The sequence below is a fragment of the Macaca thibetana genome, chromosome X (assembly GCF_024542745.1).
Source record: "Macaca thibetana thibetana isolate TM-01 chromosome X, ASM2454274v1, whole genome shotgun sequence".
Taxonomy (NCBI): domain Eukaryota; kingdom Metazoa; phylum Chordata; class Mammalia; order Primates; family Cercopithecidae; genus Macaca; species Macaca thibetana.
The window spans coordinates 48,761,326-48,786,529 of record NC_065598.1 but is presented as its reverse complement, the minus strand read 5'-3'; the positions used below and the strand labels follow the sequence as shown (position 1 = coordinate 48,786,529).

The 25,204-nt window shown below is 51.2% G+C and overlaps 2 protein-coding genes and 1 non-coding gene across 15 annotated transcripts in view; 2 read left to right on the top strand and 1 right to left on the bottom strand.

Annotated features, from left to right (window-relative positions):
• The window catches only part of PRAF2 (PRA1 domain family member 2), a 108,705-nt gene that overhangs the window by 83,083 nt on the left and 418 nt on the right, over positions 1 to 25,204 (top strand). For 4 of the 9 annotated variants that reach the window (XM_050775743.1, XM_050775744.1, XM_050775742.1 and 1 more), the window contains exons 2-3: positions 23,289 to 23,482; positions 24,674 to 24,891. In XM_050775743.1, the coding sequence (XP_050631700.1) occupies positions 23,304 to 23,482; positions 24,674 to 24,891 (397 nt within the window). In that variant the 5' untranslated portion in view covers positions 23,289 to 23,303. The other 5 variants (XM_050775745.1, XM_050775741.1, XM_050775747.1 and 2 more) reach the window with 5 other exon arrangements.
• Positions 15,142 to 15,279, bottom strand: LOC126947091 (U4 spliceosomal RNA). The gene has a single exon (XR_007722925.1). It is a non-coding gene; the product is annotated as a U4 spliceosomal RNA (small nuclear RNA).
• Positions 17,383 to 22,848, top strand: WDR45 (WD repeat domain 45). Of its 5 annotated transcripts, none has more exons than XM_050775681.1 (11): positions 17,383 to 17,526; positions 19,176 to 19,247; positions 19,377 to 19,451; positions 19,541 to 19,645; positions 20,537 to 20,642; positions 20,763 to 20,857; positions 21,341 to 21,420; positions 21,534 to 21,742; positions 21,822 to 21,923; positions 22,010 to 22,155; positions 22,379 to 22,848. In XM_050775681.1, exons 2-11 carry the CDS (start codon positions 19,193 to 19,195, stop codon positions 22,486 to 22,488), a joined length of 1,083 nt encoding a protein of 360 aa, XP_050631638.1. In that variant the 5' UTR covers positions 17,383 to 17,526; positions 19,176 to 19,192; the 3' UTR covers positions 22,489 to 22,848. The 5 variants fall into 5 exon arrangements, with proteins under 5 accessions (XP_050631638.1, XP_050631639.1, XP_050631637.1 ...); XM_050775682.1 differs by having other exon boundaries at positions 20,534 to 20,642; positions 21,624 to 21,742; XM_050775680.1 differs by having other exon boundaries at positions 20,534 to 20,642.

Sequence of the window (25,204 nt, the reverse complement as noted above, 5' to 3'; positions counted from 1 at the left end):
GGAGCAGGTGAATATATCACCAGGCTGTAATTGGTTGCTTAGCTCCAAAATAGTAAATTTAGGGTCAATTAAGATAATAATCTACCTAACTCTAATGACATCTCTAGTGTATTGTGTCTTTTAAAGTACAGTTACAGCTTGGGCAACCTGGGGAAACACCCCGTCTCTACAAAAAAAAAAAAAAAAAATTTTTTTTTATTTAAGTCAGTCTTATTCTTTCACCCAGGCTGGAGTGCAGTGGGGCGATCTCAGCCCACTGCAACCTCAAACTCACGGGTTCAAGCAATTATGTCTCAGCCTCCTAAATAGCTGGGATTACAGGCGTACACCACCATGCATGGCTAATTTTTGCAATTTTAGTAGAGACAGGGTTTTGCCATGTTGGCCAGGCTGGTCTCGAACTCCTGGCCTCAAGTGATCTGCCCGCCTTGGCCTCCCATAGTGCTGGGATTACAGGTGTGAGCCACCGCACCTGACCCCTCCTGTCTCTCTTAACATACATTGCCTCCTTATAGAGGTCCAAGCACCATGCTAAGCCTGGGAGGTAATACACAAATGAATGAGCGGACCTTGTGAGTTCCATGCTAAAGACACCCTATGAGAACAGTCTGGCCAACATGGTGAAACCTGGTCTCTACTAAAAATACAGAAAATAACCAGGCGTGGTGGTGCATGCCTGTAATTCCAGCTACTGGGGAGACTGAGGTAAGAGAATTGCTTGAACCCAGGAGGTGGAGGTTGCAGTGAGCTGAGATCACACCACTGCACTCCAGCTTGGGTGACAGAGTGAGACTCTGTCTCGAAAAAAAAAAAGACACCCCGGGCCAGGCGAGGTGGGTCACACCTGTAATCCCAGCACTTTGGGAGAAGAAGGTGGGAGAATCACTTGAGGCCAGCAGTTTGAGACCAGCCTGGCCAACATAATGAGACCGCATCTTGACAAAAAAAAAATGTTTTAAAAAGCTGGGCATGGTGAAGTGTGCCTGTAGTCCCAGCTACTCGGGAGGCTGAAGTGGGAGGATTGCTTGAGCCCAGGAGTTTGAGGCTGCAGTGAACTATGATCACACCACTGCATTCCAGTGTGAGTGACAGAGGGAGACCGTGACTCATTTAAAAAAAAAGAAGAAGAAGAAGAAAAAGAAGGCTGATTGTGGTGGCTCACGCCTGTAATCCTAGCACTCTGGAAGACTGAGACGGGAAGATTACTTGAGCCCAGAAGTTCAAGATTAGCCTGGACTGGCCAGGCTCGGCAGCTCAAGCCTGTAATCCCAGGCAGGAGAATTGCTTGAACCCGGGAGGTAGAGGTTGCAGTGAGCCGAGGTCGTGCCATTGCACTCCAGCCTGGGTGACAAGAGCAAAATTCCGTCTAAAAAAAAAAAAAAAAAAGATTAGCCTGGGCAACATAGTGAGACCTCAAGACCTCTCTATTAAAAGAAAACAAAGTATCAAGCTTAAAAACATAATACTGGGCCGGGCACGGTGGCTCACACCAATAATCCCAGCATTTTGGGAGGCCAAGGCGGGTGGATCATGAGGTCAGGAGATCGAGACCATCCTGGCTAACACGGTGAAAGCCCATCTCCACTAAAAATACCAAAAATTAGCTGGGCACAATGGTGGGCGCCTGTAGTCCCAGCTACTCCGGAGGCTGAGGCAGGAGAATGGCATGAACCCGGGAGGTGGAGCTTGCAGTGAGCCGAGATAGCGCTACTGCACTCCAGCCTGGGCGAAAGAGCAAGACTCCATCTCAAAAATAAACAACAAAAAACACATAATACTGGCCAGGTGCCGTGGCTCATGCCTGTAATCCCAGCACTTTGGGAGGCCAAGGTCAGGGGATCGAACCATCCTGGCCAACGTGGTGAAACCCCGTCTCTACTAAAAATACAAAAATTAGCCAGGCGTGGTGGTGGGCACCTGTAATCCCAGCTACTTGGGAGGCTGAGGCAGGAGAATGGCTTGAACCCGGGAGGCAGAGGTTGCAGTGAACAGAGATCACGCCACTGCACTCCAGCCTGGCAATAGAGCAAGACTCCATCTCAAAAAATAAAATAAAAATATTAATAATACTAGGCCGGGCACAGTGGCTCACGCCTGTAATCCCAGCACTTTGGGAGGCCAAGGCGGGCAGATCACTTGAGGTCGGGAGTTTGAGACCAGCCTGGCTAATACGGTGAAACCCCGTCTCTACTAAAAATACAAAATAAGCTGAGCATGGTGGCGTGCGCCTGTAATCCCAGCTACTCGGGAGGCTGAGGCAGGAGAATTGCTTGAACCCAGGAGGCAGAGGTTGCAGTGAGCCGAGATGGCACCACTGCACTCCAGCCTGGGTGACAGAGTGAGACTCCCTCTAAAAAACAAAACAGAACAAAACCAAAAAAAAAAAAAAAAAAAAAAATACTAAGTGAAAAGAAACAGAACAAGGAAACACAGACCTGCATGAGTTAGGATTGCAGTTCCCAAACTGTGTTGAGGCACCTCAGAATGCCATAGTGAATTCTCAGGGACACTGCAAGATGCTTTAAATTGTTTGAGGGAAATATATGGGTACTCAACATATCAGATACCTCATAAACTATTCAAGGGAGTTCAAAGTTTCAAAGTTACATTAAACTACTTTTCTTTCAATGACATCTCTTTGCAAAGCTGGGTTTACAGCAGTTACTGTGATAAAAAGCAAACACCTGACAAAAATCAGCATGGATCAACTCATTTAGGTGATATCATACAATCTGATTAAGGTTTGGGAAGGTGTGCAGAGTCTAACAAACATGCATCAATTAATAAGCAATTGTAGTTATTTAACAGTTTTTTTTTTCCTTTTTCTTTTCTTTTTTTTTTTTTTGAGACGGAGTCTCGCTCTGCCACCCAAGCTGGAGTGCAGTGGCGCGAACTCGGCTCACTACAAGCTCCGCCTGCCGGGTTCACGCCATTCTCCCGCCTCAGCCTCCGAGTAGCTGGGACTACAGGCGCCCGCCACCACGCCCGGCTAGTTTTTTGTATTTTTAGCAGAGACGGGGTTTCACCATGTTAGCCAGGATGGTCTCTATCTCCTGACCTCGTGATCCACCCGCCTCGGCCTCCAGAGTGCTGGGATTACAGGCTTGAGCCACCGCGCCCGGCCTTAACAGTTTTTTTTTTCTATGTGTTGTTGATTTTCTAAAATGCTACTTTTTTTTTAGGACATAAATAGGCATTACATTTTGGTCCAAGCAGGTGGTGGGGGCATGGTAAGTAAAAAAAAAAAAAATTTGGTCCAAGAAACAGAAGTGTTAGGTATTTGTTTTGAAAAAAATAACATAGGTCGGGCGCGGTGGCTCAAGCCTGTAATCCCAGCACTTTGGGAGGCCGAGACGGGCGGATCACGAGGTCAGGAGATCGAGACCATCCTGGCTAACACGGTGAAACCCCGTCTCTACTAAAAAAATACAAAAAACTAGCCGGGTGCGGTGGCGGGCGCCTGTAGTCCCAGCTACTCAGGAGGCTGAGGCAGGAGAATGGCGGGAACCCGGGAGGCGGAGCTTGCAGTGAGCTGAGATCCGGCCACTGCATTCCAGCCTGGGCGACAAAGCGAGACTCCGTCTCAAAAAAAAAAAAAAAAAAAAAAAAAGAAAAAAATAACATATACATACACTCATGAAACCATCACCATAATCAAGATAGTGAACGTATCATCGTCTCCAGGTTTCCTCATGCTCATTTGTAATCCCTTCCTACCGCCCCACCTCATCCCCAAGCAACCATTCATCTGCTTTGTTACTATGGGATACAAAATATAACAAAGTATACAAAATATACTCCCAGCTACTTGGGAGGCTGAGGCAGGAGAATGGCTTGAACCCGGGAGGCAGAACAAAATATACTTTGTTATATTTTGCCTTTTTCTTTTTTTTCTTTTTTTTTTTTTTTTTTTTTTTTTTTTGAGACAGAGTCTCGCTCTGTCGCCCAGGCTGGAGTGCAGTGGCCGGATCTCAGCTCACTGCAAGCTCTGCCTCCCGGGTTCACGCCATTCTCCTGCCTCAGCCTCCCGAGTAGCTGGGACTACAGGCGCCCGCCACCTCGCCCGGCTAGTTTTTTGTATTTTTTTAGTAGAGACGGGGTTTCACCGTGTTAGCCAGGATGGTCTCGATCTCCCGACCTCGTGATCCGCCCGTCTCGGCCTCCCAAAGTGCTGGGATTACAGGCTTGAGCCACCGCACCCGGCCTGCCTTTTTCTTTTGAGATGGAGTCTCACTCTGTCGCCCAGGCTGGAGTGCAATGGCGTGGTCTCACTCACTGCAACCTCCGCCTCCCAGGTTCAAGTACTTCTGCCTTAGCCTCCGGAGTAGCTGGGACTACAGGCAAGTGACATCACATCTGGCTAATTTTTTGTAGACCCAGGATTTCACCGTATTAGCCAGGATGGTCTCGATCTCCTGACCTTGTGGTCCACCCGCCTCGGCCTTCCAAAGTGCTGGGATTACAGGCGTGAGCCACTGCGCCTGGCATATTTTGCCTTTTTAAGAGCTTTATATAAATGCATCTGAATATGAACTCTTTTCTAAATTCCTTCTTTCTTTTTGAGACGGAGTCTCACTCTGTCACCCAGGCTGGAGTGCAGTGGTGCGATCTCGGCTCACTGCAACCTCCGCCTCCCAGTTTCAAGTGATTCTCCTGCCTCAGCCTCTGAAGTAGCTGGGATTACAGACATGCACCATCACACCCAGCTAATTTTTGTATTTTTTGGTAAAGATAGGGTTTTGCCATGTTGGCCAGGCTGGTCTCGAACTCCTGAGCTCAAGTGATCCACCCGCCTCAACCTCCCAAAGTGCTGGAATTGCAAGCATGAGCCACTTTTATAGAGCCACTTTTATAGAGTCACTCTATAAAAGTTATTGGAGGCCGGGCGCAGTGGCTCACACCTGTAATCCCAGCACTTTGGGAGGCCGAGGCGGGTGGATCACGAGGTCAGGAGATGAAGACTATCCTGGCTAACACGGTGAAACCCCGTCTCTACCAAAAATACAAAAAAAAAAAAAAGAATTAGCCGGGCAAGGTGGCTGATGCCACTCGGGAGGCTGAGGCAGGAGAATGGCGTGAACCCGGGAGGCGGAGTTTGCCTGGGCGACAGAGACAGAGACTGTCTCCAAAAAAAAAAGGGCCTGGCGCGGTGGCTCACACCTGTAATCCCAGCTACTCGGGAGCCTGAGGCAGGAGAATGGTGTGAACCCGAGAGGCGGAGCTTGCAGTGAGTTGAGATTGCGCGGCACTGCACTCCACCCTGGGCGACAGAGCGGGGAGACTCCATCTCAAAAAAAAAAAAAAAAAAAAAGCCTGGCTTGGTGGCTCACGCTGTAATCCCAGCACTTTGAGAGGCCGAGGCAGGTGATTCACCTGAGGTCAGGAGTTCAACACCAGCCTGGCCAACGTGGGGAAACTCTGCCCATACTAAAAATATAAAAATTAGCTGGGTATGGTGGCAGGTGCCTGTAGTCCCAGCTGCTCGGGAGGCTGAGGCAGGAGAATTGCTTGAGCCTGGAAGGCAGAGGTTGCAGTGAGCTGAGATCATGCCATTGCACTCCAGCCCAGGCGACAGAGCAAAAAACTCCGTCTCAAAAAAAATAAAAAAGTTATTAGAGATTCACCAAGTTGTTCCATGTTTCAATAGGTCATTTGTTTTCTTATAGTTGTAAGATAAGATTTACATGTCCTAGAACCAACCTCTTCAAAGTGTGCGATTCAGTGGTTTTTAGTACTTCACAAGATTGTGCAGACATCAACACTATCTAATTCAAGAAGCTTTATTTTGGGCCGGGCACGGTGGCTCACACCTGTATTCCCAGCACTTTGGGAGGCAACGCCGGGTGGACCACCTGAGGTCAGGAGTTCCAGACCAGCCTGGCCAACATGACGAAATCCTGTTTCTACTAAAAATACACAATATTAGCCGGGCGCGGTGGCAGGCGCCTGTAATCCCAGTTACTCGGAAGGCTGAGGCAGGAGAATCACTTGAACCTGGGAGGCGGAGGTTGCAGTGAGCCAAGTTCATGCTACTGCACTCCAGCCTGGACAGAGTCAGACTCCTATCTCAAAAAAAAAAAAAAAAAAATCGGCCGTGCGCGGTGGCTCAAGCCTGTAATCCCAGCACTTTGGGAGGCCGAGACGGGCGGATCACGAGGTCAGGAGATCGAGACCATCCTGGCTAACACGGTGAAACCCCGTCTCTACTAAAAAATACAAAAAAAAACCTAGCCGGGCGAGGTGGTGAGCGTCTGTAGTCCCAGCTACTCGGGAGGCTGAGGCAGGAGAATGGCGTGAACCCGGGAGGCGGAGTTTGCAGTGAGCTCAGATCCGGCCACTGCACTCCAGCCTGGGCTACAGAGCGAGACTCCGTCTCAAAAAAAACAAAAAACAAAAAACAAAAAAAACCCCTTCATTTCATCACCTCTAAAAGAAAACCCATAGCCATTACCACTCACTACACTCACCCCCTAGCCTTTAGCTCCTAAATACCATGAATGTATTTTCTGTCTCTATGAAGTTGCCTATCTTGATTTTTCATATAAATTAATCATAAAAATATGTGGCCTATTGTGGTGTCTGGCTTATTCCATATAGCATAATATTTTCTTTTTTTTTTTTTTTTTTTTTTGAGACGGAGTCTCACGCTGTCGCCCAGGCTGGAGTGCAGTGGCGCAATCTCGGCTCACTGCAAGCTCCGCCTCCCGGGTTCCCGCCATTCTCCTGCCTCAGCCTCCTGAGTAGCTGGGACTACAGGCGCCCGCCACCGCGCCCGGCTAATTTTTTGTATTTTTAGTAGAGACGGGGTTTCACTGTGGTCTCGATCTCCTGACCTTGTGATCCGCCCGCCTCGGCCTCCCAAAGTGCTGGGATTACAGGCTTGAGCCACCGCGCCCGGCCTAGCATAATATTTTCTTTCTTTTTTTTTTTTTTTTTTGAGACGGAGTGTCACCCAGGCTGGAGTGCAGTGGCACGATCTTGGCTCACTGCAACCTCTGCCTCCCAGATTCATGCCATTCTCCTGCCTCAGCCTCCCAAGTAGCTGGGACTACAGGCGCCTGCCACCACGGCCAGCTAATTTTTTGTATTTTTAGTAGAGACGGGGTTTCACCGTGTTAGCCAGGATAGTCTCGATCTCCTGACCTCGTGATCCACCCGCCTCCTTGGCCTCCCAAAGTGCTGGGATTACAGGCATGAGCCACCGCGCCCAGCATAATATTTTCAAGGTTCATCCATGTTGTACCACGCGTATAAGTACAGTACTTCTTTTTTTCTCTTTTCTTTTTTTTTTTTTTTTTTTTTTGAGATAAGGTTTTGCTCTGTCACCCAGGCTGGAATGCAGTGGCCCAATCTCAGTTCAATGCAACCTCCACCTCTTAGGCTCAAGCGATCCTTCTGCCATAGCCTCCTGAGTAGGTGGGACTACAGGCATGCACCACCACGCCCAGCTAATTTTTTGTAGAGATGGGGTCTCGCTACATTGCCTGGCCAACATGGCGAAACTCCGTGTGTACTAAAAATACAAAAATTAGTGGGGCGTGGTGGCACACGCCTGTAATTCCAACTACGTGGGAGGCTAAGGCACAAGAATCGCTTGAACCCAGGAGGCTGAGGTTGTAGTGAGCTGAGGTTGTAGTGAGCTGAGATCACACCACTGCACTTCAGCCTGGGTAACAGAGTAAGACTCTTGTCTCAAAAAAGCTTTGTCTAGTAATTCCAACATCTGAGGTTCCTCAGTGGAAATTTTTATTTACCTTTTTTTTTTTCCTTTTTTTTTTTCCTGTGTATGGGCCACACTTTCTAGTTTATTTATTTCTTGAGATGTAGCCTCCCTCTGTCACCCAGGCTAGAGTACAGTGGCGTGATCTTGGCTCACTGCAGCCTCCGCCTCCCCAGTTCAAGTGACTCTTCCACCGCAGCCTCCTGAGTAGCTGGGATTACAGGCGCGCATCACCACGCCCAGCTAATTTTTGTATTTTTAGTAGAGACGGGGTTTCACCATGTTGGATAGGCTGGTCTCGAACTGCTGACCTCAAGTGATCCACCCGCCTTGGCCTCCCAAAGTGCTGAGATTACAAGCGTGAGCCACCGTGCCTGGCCTACTTTCTAGTTTCTTTTTTTTTTTTTTTTTTTTTTTTGAGACAGAGTCTCGCTCTGTCGCCCAGGCTGGAGTGCAGTGGCCGGATCTCAGCTCACCGCAAGCTCCGCCTCCCGGGTTTACGCCATTCTCCTGCCTCAGCCTCCCGAGTAGCTGGGACTACAGGCGTCCGCCACCTCGCCCGGCTAGTTTTTTGTATTTTTTTGGTAGAGATGGGGTTTCACCATGTTAGCCAGGATGATCTCGATCTCCTGACCTCGTGATCCGCCCGTCTCGGCCTCCCAAAGTGCTGGGATTACAGGCTTGAGCCACCGCGCCCGGCCTTCTTTTCATTTTTTAATCTGGACATTTTAAATAATGTGGCAACTCTGAAATTCAGATTATCTCCTTCCCAGGGTTTGTTGTGGCTGCTGTCTTTATTATCACTGCTGTTTAATGACTTCTTTTTGTTTGTTTGTTTGTTTGTTTCTGAGACAGGGTCTCCCTCTTGTTGTCTAGGCTGGAAGGTAGTGGCATGATCATAGTTTACTGCACCTTAAACTCCTGGGTTCAAGCCGTCTTCCCATGTTAGCCTCCCAAAGGCATGAGCTACTATGCCTGGCCTGTTTAGCAACTTTTCTGAACTAATTCTATAAAGTCTGTATTCTTTGTTGTGTGTGGCCACTGAAGGTCCTGCTTCATTAGCTTACTGACTAGTTAACCGTTAGGCAAAGGTTCCCTTAAATGCCTTGAACCATTACTCCTTCCAGCATTTGCCTAATATGTGTCCGTGTTTGTTGGAGAATGCCTTGAACACTCCCTCAGGTAGTTCACAACTGTGCCTTAGCCTTCACTTTTTCCTTGCCCAAAGCCTGAAGGTCCCCCACAAATAAGAGCTTAAGGCCTTCTTGGTTCACTTTGTTGTTGTTATTGTTCTTGAGACGGAGTTTTGCTCTTGTTGCCCAGGCTGGAGTGCAATGACGTGATCTTGGCTCACTGCAACCTCTTGCGATTCTCCTGCCTCAGCCTCCCGAGTACCTGGTATTACAGGCATGCGCAACCACGCCCGGCTAACTTTTTTTGTATTTTTAGTAGAGACCGGATTTCACCACATTGGCCAGGCTGGTCTCAAACTCCTGATCTCAAGTGATCCACCCGCCTCGCCCTCCCAAAGTGCTGGGATTACAGGCGTGAGCTACCGCGCCCGGCCTTTTCTTGGTTCTTTCTTGGGCACGCTCACAGCCCTATGCATGTACGTGCATATGGCATTCCAGATATCCAGCAATGTGTCAGAACTTTTCATAGACATCTCTTTCCCCAGCTTTTCCTTTCATGCTTTTTGGTCAGCTGCTTGTTTACTCCAGCTCTTATCACCATCTCAAGCAGCTATGATGTTAAACAACTACCACTGATTTTTTATGTTTTTAAAAATTTTGAGACTGGGTCTCGCTCTGTTGCCCAGGCTGGGGTGCAGTGGCACAATCATGGCTCACCGAAGCCTCAACCTCCAGCTAAAATAATCTCAGCAATTGCTCAAGCAGTCTTCCCACCTTGGCCTCCCAAAGTGCTCAGATTACAGGCATGAGCCACCGCACCTGTCATTGAAATGCTTTTTCCTTTGACTTTCTGGAATCCTCTCTTGGTTCTACTCCTGCCTCACTGGGTTCTCCTACTCAGTCTCGCTAGTTCCTCCTGGTTCCCCTGAGCCCTATATCTTAGCAATGTCCCAAGTGTTAGTCCTCTAACCTCTTCTTTATTTACATTCACTTGCTAGGTGATCTCTTTCATTTTAATTAATTTATTTATTTGATACAGAGTCTCGCTCTGTTGTCCAAGCTGGACTACAGTGGCACAATCTCGACTCACTGCAACCTCCGCCTCCCGGGTTCAAGTGATTCTCCTGCCTCAGCCTTCCGAGTAGCTGGGATTACAGGCATGCGCCACCATGCCCAGCAAATTTTTTTTCCTTTTTTTGAGACGGAGTTTTGTTCTTGTTGCCCAGGCTGGAGTGCAATGGTGTGATATCGGCTCACTGCAAACCTCTGCCTCCCGGGTTCAAGAGATTTTCATGCCTCAGCCTCCCAAGTAGCTGGGATTACAGGCATGCGCCACCATGCCCAGCTAATTTTGTATTTTTAGTAGAGGCGGGGTTTCACCATGTTGTCCAGGCTGGTCTCGAACTCCTGACCTTAGGTGATCTGCCCGCCTTGGCCTCCCAAAGTGCTGGGATTACAGGCGTGAGCCACCATGCCCAGCCTTCTTTATCTTTAAAACAAACAAACAAAACAAAACAAAACAAAAGTATACTAACGGCTCCTAAATTTGCAATGAGAAAATAAAACTAGTCTGGGAGCGGTTCCTCATGCCTGTAATCCCACCACTTCGGGAGGCAGAGACAGGAGGATCCAGACTCTGTCTCTAAAAAAGAAAAAAAAGAGGCTGGGCATGGTGGCTCACACCTGTAATCCCAGCATTTTGGGAGGCCAAAGGGGGCAGATCATTTGAGGTCAGGAGTTCCAGACCAGCCTGGCCGACACAGTGAAACCCCATCTCTACTAAAAATACAAAAACTAGCCTGGTGTGGTGGTGCACGCCTGTAATCCCCATTACTCGGGGGGGCTGAGGCAGAAGAATTGCTTGAACCCAGGAGATGGAGGCTGCAGTGAGCAGAGATCATGCCACTGCACTCCAGCCTGGGCGAAAGAGCAAGACTCCGCCTGTCGGGGGGGAGGGGAGAAAAGACAAATAGCCCAAGGGCAGTCTGAGCTATGTAAAGTATGCAAAATTTATCAGTCTCAGAGAGAAAGGAGCATCTCAGCTCAGTCACAACCTCCACCCACCCACCCATGCCCAGGGGCAGTTGTTTAAAGAGATGTTTGGCCAGGCACGGTGGTTCACGCCTGTAATCCCAGCACTTTGGGAGGCCCAGTGGGCATATCACTTGAGGTCAGGAATTCGAGACCAACCTGACCAACATGGCGAAACCCCATCTCTACTAAAAATACAAAAATTAGCCGGGCGTGATGGCATGCACCTGTAATCCCAGCTACTTAGGAGGCTGAGGCAGGAGAATCGCTTGAACCCAGGAAGCGGAGGTTGAAGGGAGCCGAGATCACGCCATTGCACTCCACCCTGAGCAACAAGAGCGAAACTCCATCTCAAATAACCCTCTCTTGGGGTCTGGATCGGGACCCCTTTCTGGTAATAAAGGAGGGACACTAATATTAAAGCTGGCTCAACTGGGTCTGAGCAGAGTAATTTTTACCTTACAGATTTGTGTTTTAGGTGTGCACTTTCAGTTTACATTGGAAGCTGTCTCCCCAATAAAAAAAAAAATCACGTTTTGAGGAAGATTTTCTCTGAGATATAGATACAATTAATTTGCACAAGTCTGGAATACCTAAATTTTCATCCAAGTTTCCACAGATTACTAGGTCATTGGAATATTGTCCTTTTCATTTTATTTATGTATTTATTTTTAGCGACAGAGTCTCACTCTTTGTCACCTAGGCTTAAGTGCAATGGCCCCATCATGGCTCACTGCAGCCTCAGCCTCCTGGGCCCAAGCAATCCTCCCACCTCGACCTCCTGAGTAGCTGGGACTAGAGGCACACACCATCACTCCCAGCTAACTTTTAAAATTATTTGTAGAGACAGGGTTTCACCATGTTTCCCAGGCTGTTCTCCAACTCCTGGGCTCAAACAATCCACTCGCCCTCGGCCTCCCAAAGTGCTGGGATTACAGGCATGAGCCACTGCACCCAGCCTCCTGATTCTTTTTATGCCAGGTAATCTTTGTTTGGATAACAGACATTGTCAATTTTACCTTTTTAGGAGCTGGGTCTTTTTTTATTCCTATCAATCTTTGTTATTCCTAAGGATCTTTTCAGGTCTTCTTTTATGATGCGTGAAGTGAGCCTGGAGCAATACTAAGTCTAGGGCTAGTTACTCCCCACAACTGAGACGAGACGTTCCTGTGTACTCTATGCCCTGTTGAATTATGAGTTTTCCACTCTGGTTGGTGGATGCAGGCACTATTTTCAAAAGCTCCATGTGAGTGTCAGGACCTGTTCCCTCCAATCCATTCGGATGGTTCTTTTCCTGGCCTTAGGTAGCTGCCTCATACGCATGTGTCGGTAAGTACTCTGCTAAATACTGAGGGGCAACCCTCTGCAGATCTCTGCGATTCTCTGTGCTCCTCTATCCTGACATTCTGTCCTTTTAACTACAGCTGCCCATGTCTCTCTGGACCACCTCGACTTAGGGAGTCCACCAGGCGCTGCCTCAGTTTCCCCTTCCAGTGCCATAGCATGGAAGCTCTCCAGGCAGTGTGCTGGGACAATTGTAGTGTTCACCTTGTTTCCCATCTTACAGGGATCACTGTCCTTTGGTGCCTGATGTCTAATGTCTTAAAAATCATTGTTTCGGCCGGGCGCAGTGGCTCACACCTAGTCCCAGCACTTTAGGAGGCTGAGGCGGGCAGAATACCTGAGGTCAGGAGTCCAAGACCAGCCTGGCCAACATGGTGAAACCCCATCTCTACTAATACAAAAATTAGCCGGGCATGGTGGCAAGGCGCCTGTAACCCCAGCTACTCAGGAGGCTGAAGCAGGAGAATCACTTGAACCTGGGAGGCAGAGGTTGCAGTGAGCCAAGATCTTGCCATTGCAAGATTGTGCCTGGGCGACAAAGTGAGAGTCCGTCAAAAAAAAAAAAGAAAATTATTGTTTCATGTATTTTGTTTTTTTGTGGGGGGCAAAGTTGGTTGTTTCCTGTGAGAGGGCAAATCTGATCCCTGTTATTCCACTTTGACAGAGTGCATGACACCTTTTTTTCTTGTAGAGACAGGGACTTGCCCAGACTGCTCTCAAACTCCTAGCCTCAAGGAATCCTCCCACCTCAGCTTCCCAAAGTGCTGAGATTACAGGCATGAGCCACCATGCCCAGCCCATGATAACTTTCGACAGTGGGACCAACAGAATTTGCCAATGAAAATGTAGGGGAATCAGCTGGGCGTGGTGGCTCACGCCTGTAATCCCAGCACTTTGGGAGGTCGAGGCAGGTGGATCGCCCAAGGTCAGGAGTTCGAGACCAGCCTGACCAAGATGGCGAAACCCCGCCTCTACTAAAAATACAAAAATTAGCTGCGTGTAGTGGTGGGAGCCTGTAATCCTAGCTACTTGAGAGGCTGAGGCAGGTGAATCGTTTGAACCCAGAAGGCAGAGGTTGCAATGAGCCGAGACCACGCCATTGCACTCCAGCCTGGGCAACAGAGCAAGGCTCCATCTCAAAAAAAAAAAAAAGAAAGAAAGAAAGAAAGAAAAAGAAAACATAGGGGAATTAAGCATGATATATCTGCTCTTTGACTCAAGTGACAAAATGTATTTTTATTTTTATTCTTTTTTTTTTTTTAGATGGAGCGTTGCTCTGTCACCCAGGCTAGAGTGCAGTGGTGCAATCTCAGCTCACTGCAACCTCTGCCTCCCGGGTTCAAGCGATTCTTCCACCTCAGCCTCCTTAGTAGCTGTGATTACAGGCACGCACCACCACACCCAGCTAATTTTTGTATTTTTAGTAGAGATGGGGTTTCACCATGTTGGCCAGGCTGCTCTCAACTCCTGACCTCAAGTGATCCACCCACCTCGCCCACCCAAAGTGCTGGGATTACAGGCGTGAGCCACCACACCTGGCTACAAACTGCATTGTGATGCCATTGGTTGAGATAAAGGAGACAGTGGGGAAGCATCTGAGTAAGGGAAATTGGATAAATCTGTTTGGATGGATAAGCAGTATGCGACACCCACATGAACGTCAAACAGGTCATTGCAGTACGTTTGTGTCTGGTGTTCCAGAGAAAGGTCTAAGCTGAAGGCCTAGAGGATCTTCCAAATATTTGCAATAATTAAGGCAATGGGAGAAGAGGCAGTCACTTAGGAAGAGAGGATCAGACAGGATTATACCCAAGGATATTCTAATACTTGGAAGTTTGATACAAGTGGAGTAGCCAGAGATGGAGAAAAAAAAAAAAAAAAAAAAAAAAACAAAAGAGGCCTGGCATGGTGGCTCATGCCTGTAATCCCAGCACTTTGGGAGGCCGAGATGGGTGGATCACGAGGTCAGGAGTTCCAGACCAGCCTGACCAACATGGTGAAACCTCGTCCCTACTAAAAATACAGAATTAGCTGGGCGTGGTGGTGCGTGCCTATAATCCCAACTACTCAGGAAGCTGAGGCAGGAGAATCGCTTGAATCTGGGAGGCGGAGGTTGCAGTGAGCCGAGATCGCGCCACTGCACTCCAGCCTGGGTGACAAGAGTGAGACTCCGTCTCAAAAAAAAAAAAAAAAAGAATTAGCTGGGCATGGTGGCGCATGCCTGTAATCCCAGCTACTCGGGAGGCTAAGGCAGGAGAATCACTTGAACCCAAGAAGCAGAGGTTGCAGTGAGCCGAGATCGTGCCACTGCACTCCAGCCTAGGTGACAGAGTGAGACTCCATCTTAAAAAAAAAAAAAAAAAGAAAGAAAGAAAGAAAAAGAAAAACCAAGACAGTGAGAGGAATTGTGGGTTTCACTAGAAAGTCACAGGAAAGGGCAGAGAATTGATTGCTGGTTTGGCAAATTATGCATCAGTGGTCTGGTTAAGAGCAGTCCCAAAAACATGGGAGTGACACACACCAAACTGAATTGAATTGAATATGGTCTGGGACATGAGGAAGTGGAATCTGAAGAAAGCCAGATGACTGGCCTTGTTGAGCACAGTAGGGGAATCATGCCAAGGGGAGTATATAGGGCCAAAATTCACAAGTAAATATGTCCATGGGAATTAACAACACAGTATCTGAAACAACCTAGGCAGCCATCAGTTGGGGAAGGGCTGAACAATGCTACGTAATATCATGAACCAGTTGAAAAGATGTTCTTATATATTAATATATGAAGAAACAGAAGCATCAAAACAATACTTCAAAAAAAGTAAAGGATGGAGGAATTGCATCAATGTGAAACCCTGATTGTATTAAAAGAATGAGATTTCTCTGTATTTTTTCATTTTTTTTCTTTAATACTCAGTCTCCACAGACTCAAAAATTGCCATTGCCGACTATATTGCAAGTCTTCAGGGTGGGGTACTGGGAAAAGTTTCCAATTAGCAATAACCATATGTTGGCTAAACCTCATCGGCTATGATACTGCCACTGCAAAAAGCGTATTTTTTTCAAGAATATTCTTTTTTTTTTTTTTTTTGGAGACAGGGTTTCCCTCTGTTGCCCAGGCTGGAGTGCAGTGGTGCGATCTTGGCTCACTGCAACCTCTGCCTTCTGGGTTCCAACGATTCTCCTGCCTCAGCCTCCCAAGTAGCTGGGACTTACAGGTGCCCACCACCATGCCCGGCTAATTTTTTGTATTTTAGTAAAGAGGAGGTTTCACCATGTTGCCCAGGGTGGTCTCAAACCCCTGAGCTCAGGCAATCCACCTGCCTTGGCCTCCCAAAGTGCTGGGATTACAGGCATGCACCACCATGCCTGGTCCTTTTTTTTTTTTTTTTTTGAGACGGGAGTTTCACTCTTGTCACCCAGGCTGGAGTGCAATGGCAGGATCTGGGCTCGCTGTAACCTGCCTCCTAGGTTCAAACGATTCTTCTGCCTCAGCCTCCCCAGTAGCTAGGATTACAGGCACGTGTCACCATGCTCGGCTAATTTTTTTTTTTTTTTTGAGACAGAGTCTCACTCTATTACCCAGGCTGGAGTGCAGTGGTGCGATCTCCGCTCACTGCAACCTCTGCCTCCCGGGTTCAAGTGATTCTCCTGCCTCAGCCTCCCGAGTAGCTGGGACTACAGGTGTGCACCACAATGTCTGGCTAATTTTTTGTATTTTTAGTAGAGATGGGGTTTCACCATGCTGGCAAGGCTGATCTTGAACTCCTAACTTCATGATCTGCCTGCCTCGGCCTCCCAGAGTGCTGGGATTACAGGCGTTAGCCACCGCGCCCAGCCTATTTATTATTTCTTAATGTAAAGTTTAATTAAAAATCCTTCCAGCCGCACGCAGTGGCTCACGCCTGTAATCCCAACACTTTGGGAGGCTGAGGCAGGCAGATCACCTGAGGTCGGGAGTTCGAGACCAGACTGATCAACATGGAGAAACGCCATCTCTACTAAAAATACAAAATTAGCTGGGCGTGGTGGCACATGCCTGTAATCCCAGCTACTTGGGAGGCTGAGGCAGGAGAATCCCTTGAACCTGGGAGGCGGAGGTTGTGGTGAGCCGCCAGATCACACTAATTGCACTCCAGCCTGGGCCAAAAGAGCCAAACTCTGTCTCAAAAAAAAAAAAAAAAAAAAAAATTCCTTCCAGTATGCACATAATTTGAGGCTTTTTTTTTTTTTTAAAGCTTTATCGTAGGTAGGATCTCTTTTTTTTTTTTTTTTCTTAACCCAAAGTATTAATACCTTTTACCATCAAAAAGCTATTTTGTATTTTGTAAAAATAAAAGCAGAGTCCGGGCGTGGTGGCTCAAGCCTGTAATCCCAGTACTTTGGGAGGCCGAGGCGGGTGGATCACCTGAGATCAGGAGTTCGAGACCAGCCTGAGCAATACGGTGAAACCCCGTCTCTACTAAAAATACAAAAATTAGCTGGGCGTGGTGGCGCATGCCTGCAATCCCAGCTACTCCGGAGGCTGAGGCAGGATAACCGTTTGAACCCGGGAGGCGGAGGTTGCAATGAGCCAAGAACCCGAGTCTGTCTCAGAAAACAAAACTAAACAAAACACAAAAGACAAAACTCGGGGCTGGTGGGGGCGGGGGCAGGGGGTGGGGAGAAAGAAAGCGAAATCTGTTCCTTGGCTTCCCGGAGCCAAGGTTTCACCACTTTCGAGGTCTCCAGGTCCGCAGCCGCCTGTAGCCCCCGGCACCGCCCCTTTGGAAGCCTGGGAGGACTGTGTGTTGCGAACGGGGACGGATACTCTCCGTCGCCGCGGAGGTCCACATCTTGTTCGCAGGGGAGGTTTACTCCCCCATCGTGGGTGACCGAGGGACTGAGGGCTCGGCCGGTTTCGCTCTGCTGGGGGCAAGGCACGCTCTCTCTCCCCACCCTTCCCGGTTCCCTCAGACAGTCTCGGCCTTGAGGAACACCCTTCGCCTCCGGTCCCGCAGCCGACCTTCCTCCGCTCCCCACGCCCTCCCCGGAGGACCCCGCTGTCACTCGCGATGCTCCGAAGACCCGGGAACTGGGCGAGGAAGGCGGTGGCTGCCTTTTTCCAGCTGGGGTGAGTCATTTCCTGCGACAGGCTCCCTCCCCCGGAAGTAGGGCCCGATGTAAACACCCGAGCCGGGCTCCAAGGCCCGGGAGGTCAGAAAACCGGGCCGCGGGCGGCACCGACAGCTGGGGCCCGGGTCAGGGACACGCGGAGGTCAGGCCGGTGAAGGCGGCAGGAAGCTGGAGCACGATCCCAGGGTTGGTTGGGGTCTGGGGGAGGCTGGGAGTCTTTCGAGTAGGGGTCTAAGGCAGAGGTCTTGAGTGGGTGCTGGCGTTGGAGGGAGCATGCGGCTGGTCTTGGGAGAGGGGCGAGGCATCCCGGACAGAGTTTGGGGTGGTGCGGGCATTTGGAATGGAGGTGCAAAAAAGGGGTCTTGAAAGTTGGAGCTGTCCAGAGAATAACTCTAAGGCAGAGCTGTCCAAAGAAAGAGCATGAGGCATTCCAGTGGAGGGTGTAACTGAAAGAAAGGAAGATTTGGGCTCTTGGAGGATGGGGAGGGAGCGTGTCTGGCCAGAGGTCTTGGGGAGTTGAGGGTTTGAAGGGAAGTTGGGGGCTCTATGGCAGTAATCTTAGTAGGGGACTGTGCAGGCATCTTAGGGGTTGAGGTTCTCCTAGGTAGGAGTTTTGGGTGGTTTGTTTTGGGCAAGCGTCTTAGAGGGTAAGGGTGCCCTGAGGCAGGGTCTTGGATAGGGGTCTAGAAGGGAATCTTAGGAGGATGGGTGGGGTTCCTGGGGTTGGGTCCAGGCCAGGTTATGTTGTAGTCAAGGACAGCAGAACACAAGGAAGGAGATGTCCTGGGGTGGAAAATTTAGAGTGCTAGGGGGAATCCTAGGGTAGAGTCCCCAGGGCATAAGCCAATCTAGGGAAGTGTCTAGGCTGGCCCTGATGGGTAGTTACCAAGGCATGAGAAGGGGTCATCCCAAGGTAGGCATCCTGAAGGGGTTTGGGGAAGCTGGTGAGGGGGAAAGGTGTGAAGAGGACTCTGGGGTGGTCGAATAGGGTTGGGGTAGAGTTAGAAGGGTAGGAGCAGAGGAGTTCCTGGGGATGGCAGACCAAGCATAGCAGTCTCAGGGCCAAGTCAGGGAGGTACAAGTGGATCTCCTAGCCCACTTTTGTCTATTTATTGACAGAGTCTGGTGCTAGGTCAGGTGTGAAGATGAGAAATGGGTTGGGAGTGGTTCCAGGCCATGTCTGGCATTGGGATCAAGATTGGCTGGGGGTGGGGAAGATATCACAGGGGCACCCCCTATCACATTACTTCCTGACAAGTCAGTGAGGGCCAGCATGTAAAAAGGAGGTGTGGGGTCCACGTCAGTGTGGGCCTGGAGCTTGCCAAACCTGAAAGAGGGAGGGTTCCTGGCCATGCTGCTTGGGATCTTGGGAGCTTAGAGCAGAGACCCTGAGACTCTCTCTGTTTTTATCTTTTTTTTTTCCCCTGAGACGGAGTCTCACTCTGTCACCCAGGCTGGAATGCAATAACTCGATTTCGGCTCACTGCAACCTCTGCCTCCTGGGTTCAAGTGATTCTCCTGCCTCAGCCTCCTGAGTAGCTGGGATTATAGGTGTGCCCCACTACACCTGGGTAATTTTTTATTTTTACTAGAAACGGGATTTCACCATGTTGGCCAGGCTGATCTAACTCCTGACCTCAGGTGATCCACCCGCCTCGGCCTCCCAAAGTGCTGGGATTACAGGCATGAGCCACCACACCCAGCCTGTTTTTATCTTTTTTGCAGTCAGTCCAGAGTCAGTAGTTAGCAGAGTGGGAGGAGGAGGAAATCAGGTGAGGCAGAACTTGGAGGGGAGACTCCAGGACTCTTCTCATCTTTATCCCATTTGTATCCAGGGGAACAATCCTGGACCATGACTCAACAGCCACTTCGAGGAGTGACCAGCCTGCGTTTCAACCAAGACCAAAGTGAGAGAGGCTTGGGCCTGTACCCTTGTGGGAGGGAGCAAGGGAAAGAGGGGTCAGAAGTGGGCCATGGGCCCCCAGCTTCCTACCTGGGCATTCTTTAAGGCAGTCTGGATTCCTTCCATCCCCCAGGCTGCTTTTGTTGCGCCATGGAGACAGGTGTGCGCATCTACAACGTGGAGCCCTTGATGGAGAAGGGGCATCTGGGTGAGCTGTTGGCAGGGGAGGGGCAATGGGCAGAAGAGCTGGGCTGGGCATTGGTTCCTACCTCCACTGACACCCTGGTCCCTGTCCAGACCACGAGCAAGTGGGCAGCATGGGCTTGGTGGAGATGCTGCACCGCTCCAACCTTCTGGCCTTGGTGGGCGGTGGTAGTAGCCCTAAGTTCTCAGAGATCTCAGGTAAGTGCCCTCATCCTGCCCTTTGGCCCAGATTTCTCGGATTCCTGGCCTCCCACAGGCACCCCAAGGTACTGGCAGATGAAGATGTCAGAGTACTTCAGAGTCACACAGTGAGGAGGCCTACAGCTTGGAAGTCATGGATCTTATAGCTTGAGAAGCTTGGTGCTTTGTTTTCATTTTTAAAATGCTGATTGAGTGCCTCCTGTGTGCCATGCCCTAGAGCACTTACTGTGAGCCTGGTACTGCCCTAAGCACTTTACATATATTAACTCATTTAATCCTCACAGTAACTCTATGGGGTAGGAAGGATCGTTATCCCCATTTTTACCAATGAGGAAACTGAGGCCCAGTGCAGTTAAGTGACTCATCCAAGGTCACACAAGCAATAGGTTTTAAAATCTTGGAGCCGTCTTCCCAATACCCACTTGGCTTGAGCCTCAAGTGCCATCTTGCTTTAAGGATTTTTCTTGCTCATCCCCTCTGGACAGGGCAGGAGTCACCCTAGGTGAGTCACAGAGCCCTAGGATTCCTCACAGAAATCTCCAGGGTTCATGGACTAGGACCCTGGAGGCAGAAATAGTTACCCAGGGGAAGTTACAGGTCTGAGTGTGAGTCCCTGTTTGGTTGCTGATGGGCTTTGAGGTCCTTGGCCAGCACTCAACCACTTTGAACCTCAGTTTCCTCATCTGTAGATGAGTGTAATAGTCTAGAACACTCCTCTCAGGGATCATGTCCACAAGTGCTCGTACTGTGCGAGGATCTCACTGGGTGTTTATTGAAAGGCTAAGTAAGTAGGTTGAGGTCCCTAGGAAGCAGGGGTGGATCCTGTGTCACCAGGGCTGCCCCTTACCCTAAACCTTGGCCCCGACAACCCACCCACCTGCCCAGCAGTGCTGATCTGGGACGATGCCCGGGAGGGCAAGGACTCCAAGGAGAAGCTGGTGCTGGAGTTCACCTTCACCAAGCCAGTGCTTTCTGTGCGCATGCGCCATGACAAGTGAGCCTGAGGAGGACGGGGGTGGGAGGTAGGAAGTCCCCACAGCAAGTGAGAGGGATAGTCCTCCCTGGGCATCCCGCCGCCCCCTCACGGCCATCCTGTGTTGTGTGATACCCACAGGATCGTGATCGTGCTGAAGAACCGCATCTATGTGTACTCCTTCCCTGACAATCCCCGAAAGCTGTTTGAGTTTGATACCCGGGACAACCCCAAGGGTGAGAGGGCTCAGATACACAGGTGTAAGGACATGAAACAGTGGATGGGACAGAGGGGCAGAGATGAGGAAAGAAAGGAAGGGGCACACACACACAGATAAATGGGGAAAGAGGCAGGGAGATGCTCACACTCACAGCCTCTCCATCTTTCCAGCCCTCAGCCAGTTCTCCCCACCTCTGGCCCTGCCCCACCCCTGGGTGCCCCAGTGGCAGAGCAGAAACACCTCATGAGGACATGGGTGGGTGTGTCAGGGATTCCTGAGCCTCCTGGGGCTGTTACAGCAGCTTACTAGATTCCACAGCTGCAGAGCAAGGAATGGAATCTGCCTAGCTGGCAGGGCAGCTGAGGTGAGCCCCCTCAGGGTTCTTTGGGTTAAGCTTATCATGAAGGGTTGAAGTCTGGTACTCATCCAGCTCTGTCCATTCTGAGATGCTGCCTCCTCTTCAGCCGCCCACCCACCCACCCTCATCTTCACACCCTAGGGCTCTGTGACCTCTGCCCCAGCCTGGAGAAGCAACTGTTAGTGTTCCCGGGACACAAGTGTGGGAGTCTGCAACTTGTGGTGAGCCGTCCAGTGGACAAGGGTGGGAAGGTTGGTGGACTGGCTTTCCTTGTGGACTCTTGGCCCCTTCCCTCCATACCACCTCAACCTCAGACTCCTCCCTCCTACCCCAGGACCTGGCGAGCACAAAGCCTGGCACCTCGTCTGCTCCATTCACCATCAATGCACATCAGAGTGACATAGCCTGTGTGTCTCTAAACCAGCCAGGCACTGTAGTGGCCTCAGCCTCCCAGAAGGGTACCCTTATCCGCCTCTTTGACACACAATCCAAGGAGAAACTGGTGGAGCTGCGCCGAGGCACTGACCCTGCCACTCTCTACTGGTGAGCACAGGGTATGCATGGTGGGCTGGTGACCCCATACCACATGACATGTGGGCATCACTGCTGATCTGTCTTCTAGCATTAACTTCAGTCACGACTCCTCCTTCCTCTGCGCTTCCAGTGATAAGGGCACCGTCCATATCTTTGCTCTCAAGGATACCCGCCTCAACCGCCGCTCCGCGTGAGTACCCCCTCCCCACCCTACCGTGTCCCTCCCTGTCCCCCTGCCCGTTTACCATACCTGGGCTTAGCCAGTGCTGCCTGCAGGCTGGCTCGCGTGGGCAAGGTGGGGCCTATGATTGGGCAGTACGTGGACTCTCAGTGGAGCCTGGCGAGCTTCACTGTGCCTGCTGAGTCAGCTTGCATCTGCGCCTTCGGTCGCAATACTTCCAAGAACGTCAACTCTGTCATTGGTGAGTGGTAACAGCCCCTTGGTTGGGGGTACTGCATGGGGCAGAGGCCTGTAGGTTGGACCTGAAAGAATTTTAGGGCCACGTGAGGCTCAGCTTCATCTTCAGTAAGGGGGACAGCACTGGGCAAAGGCCTGGAGGCAGACCCTAGGTCCTGAGATGCCTGAGAGGATTGGAACCTGTGGCTGTGGCAGCCTCTGACCTTTTACCACTCCCCCTCCCCCAGCCATCTGCGTAGATGGGACCTTCCACAAATATGTCTTCACTCCTGATGGAAACTGCAACAGAGAGGCTTTCGACGTGTACCTTGACATCTGTGATGATGATGACTTTTAAGGACCCTGGGGGCTGTGCTAGGGACCTGCAGTGGCAGACTGCAGAGCTGAGCCTTGGCAGTGGGGCGTGCTTGGAAGCCACCAGCCAGCAAGCATTAATGGGGCCGGTGCCCACTTTCTACTCAGCAGGGCTATGTCTAAATAAAGAGCTCAATTCCCCCCAGCACTTCTTGATGACTGTGTGCCCCAAGGGCTAGGCCAGAGACCCAGGAAGGCAGCGACCCCTTGGGATCCCTAACTTGGAGGAAATTGCCAGGGACCCAGAGGGAGTGCCCTAATCCAACCTGGAGATTTTTTAAAAGCTTCCTAGGAAGAGATGATTTCCGATGTGATGAATACGAATAAAAGGCCCTTAATGGCATTTACGGCTTGACCTCAGGAGCGGGGCATGGAGTTTCCTGGAGAAATGTGACCCTTTTGGACGCTGACAGGAAGGAGGTGGAATCCAACTCGGATCCTTGTGACAGTCCCTCCTTTCTTATCTGTCTGGCTACTTTGTGCTTGAGCCGCTGGCACCGCCCGGAGCAGCCCCTGCGGCGCCCCGCGCGGGGGTGGATAGCAGTTTTAAGGGTTGGGAGCATCTAGCCCGGCGGCCAAGGCTTGATTTCCCGGCAGCCTTTGCTGCTTTTCTGAGCGGCGTATTAGTTGTTTTTCCGGTCACGTGCATCACCGCCCCTGCGCAATCCACCTAGGATGTTAGGAAAATAGCTGCCCAGTCCAGACTCCATTTCCCGGTGTGCCCCGCGGTGGCGAGGGGCGTGACGGTTGTTGTAGTCCGGCCCCCTCCTGGCTGGTCCAGCCACATTAACCGGCAGGATGTCGGAGGTACGGCTGCCACCGCTACGCGCCCTGGACGACTTTGTTCTGGGGTCGGCGCGTCTGGCGGCTCCGGATCCATGCGACCCGCAGCGATGGTGCCACCGCGTCATCAACAACCTCCTCTACTACCAAACCAACTACCTTCTCTGCTTCGGCATCGGCCTCGCTCTTGCCGGGTGAGGGAGGGAGGCGCCGGTTGGCCGGGGACGTCTGCAGAGCGTGGGGGGGTAGACCCACAGGTCTTTGAGGACCAGGACAGGGAACCTGAGTGGGGATGCAAGGCCGGGAAGGGCGAAGTCAGTAGAGATGGACGGCCTGAAGGGCTTGGAAGGGAGACCTTGAAGGAGGTGGAGCCTGGTTATAAGGAGGGCCTCAGGGAGATGGAGCCTGGCTGATGAGGAGGGCCTGCGGGGGATGGGGGTCTAGAGGGAAGATCTGGGGAAGATGGAGACAAGTGTGGGACGGAAGGGGAAAGTGGGCTGGAAGGTGAACCGGAAAAAAAGGAGGGCCCGAAAGGGGGACGTGAGAGTACTTGAGGGATGTGGTGGGGGGGTAATGTGAATGATGGGGCCAGATTGAGGCCGACCCTGGAGTACTTAGGGCAGAGACCGGGAAATAGACGGTAAAGTTGGAGGGTTTGGAAGATGTATTTATTGGGGATCCGGTCTTGGAGGGGAGCCTGGCTATGACTGGAAGGCGCCAGGGGCAGGTACCTGTTGGGGAACTTGGGCCCAGGAGGACGATCCATGGATGGAAAGCGTGAGACCAGAGAGGGATGGAGAATCTGGAGGAGGGACTTGAGCAGTGCTAGAAGTTCAGAGTGGGGCTGACAACCTAGAAGAAGTTCTAGCAATGATGGAGGGAGGAATCTATAGGGAAATGGGAGCCTGGAGGGGGCATTGGGAGGGGAGGAAGCCTGGAGGGGGCTCCTATAAGGACCCTAGGCTTGAGGAGAGGGTAATGTGTGGAGACAGGCCTGGAAGAGGGATTTGCAGGGGCTGGGGTTAAAGAGGGAGCTTGCGGGCAGGCTGATGAGGGGCCCTGTGTGGGTAGAGTCGGAAGGAAAGTCCAGAGAAGTGTTGGGAGCCCGAGGGTGTGGGGAGTCTTCTCTAGCTGGATGGGAGGGCCTGAAGTGGAGACTTGAGGAAGACAGGACAGTGGAATTGACAGGGAGGAAAGGAGGGGTCTACGGGGGTGAGTCGGGAGCCCTGGCAGATAGGCCTGCTGGAGACAGGGCTGGTGGGAGGATGTGCCGAGCTGGAGTGTCTGGAGACGGGATACCCTGGCTCTTGGGGCCCAGGGTGGGTGGTGGTCCCGGAGGCCGTCTCTCCGCCCGGCCGGCTAGCTTAGTTCCCTTGTACCCGCAGGTACGTGCGTCCGCTGCACACGCTTCTGAGCGCGCTGGTAGTGGCGGTGGCCCTCGGCATGCTGGTGTGGGCAGCTGAGACCCGCGCAGCTGTGCGCCGCTGCCGCCGCAGCCACCCTGCTGCCTGCCTGGCCGCAGTGCTTGCCGTCGGCCTCCTGGTTCTCTGGGTCGTGGGCGGCGCTTGCACCTTCCTGCTCAGCATCGCCGGGCCGGTGCTTCGTGAGTCTCCACTACCCCGAGATAGCCAGGAAAGCGGCCAGAACATGCTTAAGGCACCAGGCCAGCCCTGCCCCGGTCCCCGGGTTGAGAGGGGGCTGGGAAACCCGAGGGCCTGACCACGCCCCCGCTAAAAGCGCCTTCCCGGACTTCGTTCCCCCTTCTGGGAACACCCCTTTTATTATCGCCTTTCCCATCTCACTCCTGGTGTTAAGTGCCTTCCACTGGCCACGTCCCCGTTACCGGGCGCCTTCCCTGGCCGTGCCCACGTTGCCAAGCCAATTACTCGGCCACGCTTTCAGTATCTGAGGCGTCC

What these genes read in the sequence shown, in the direction of transcription:
- WDR45 (XM_050775680.1), top strand. Translation starts at nt 19,193, where the DNA reads ATGACTCAACAGCCACTTCGAGGAGTGACCAGCCTGCGTTTCAACCAA. An exon ending in GTGCGCATGCGCCATGACAA is followed by an intron (nt 20,643 to 20,762) that starts GTGAGCCTGAGG and finishes TGATACCCACAG; the next exon opens with GATCGTGATCGTGCTGAAGA. An exon ending in GTGGGAGTCTGCAACTTGTG is followed by an intron (nt 21,421 to 21,533) that starts GTGAGCCGTCCA and finishes CTCCTACCCCAG; the next exon opens with GACCTGGCGAGCACAAAGCC.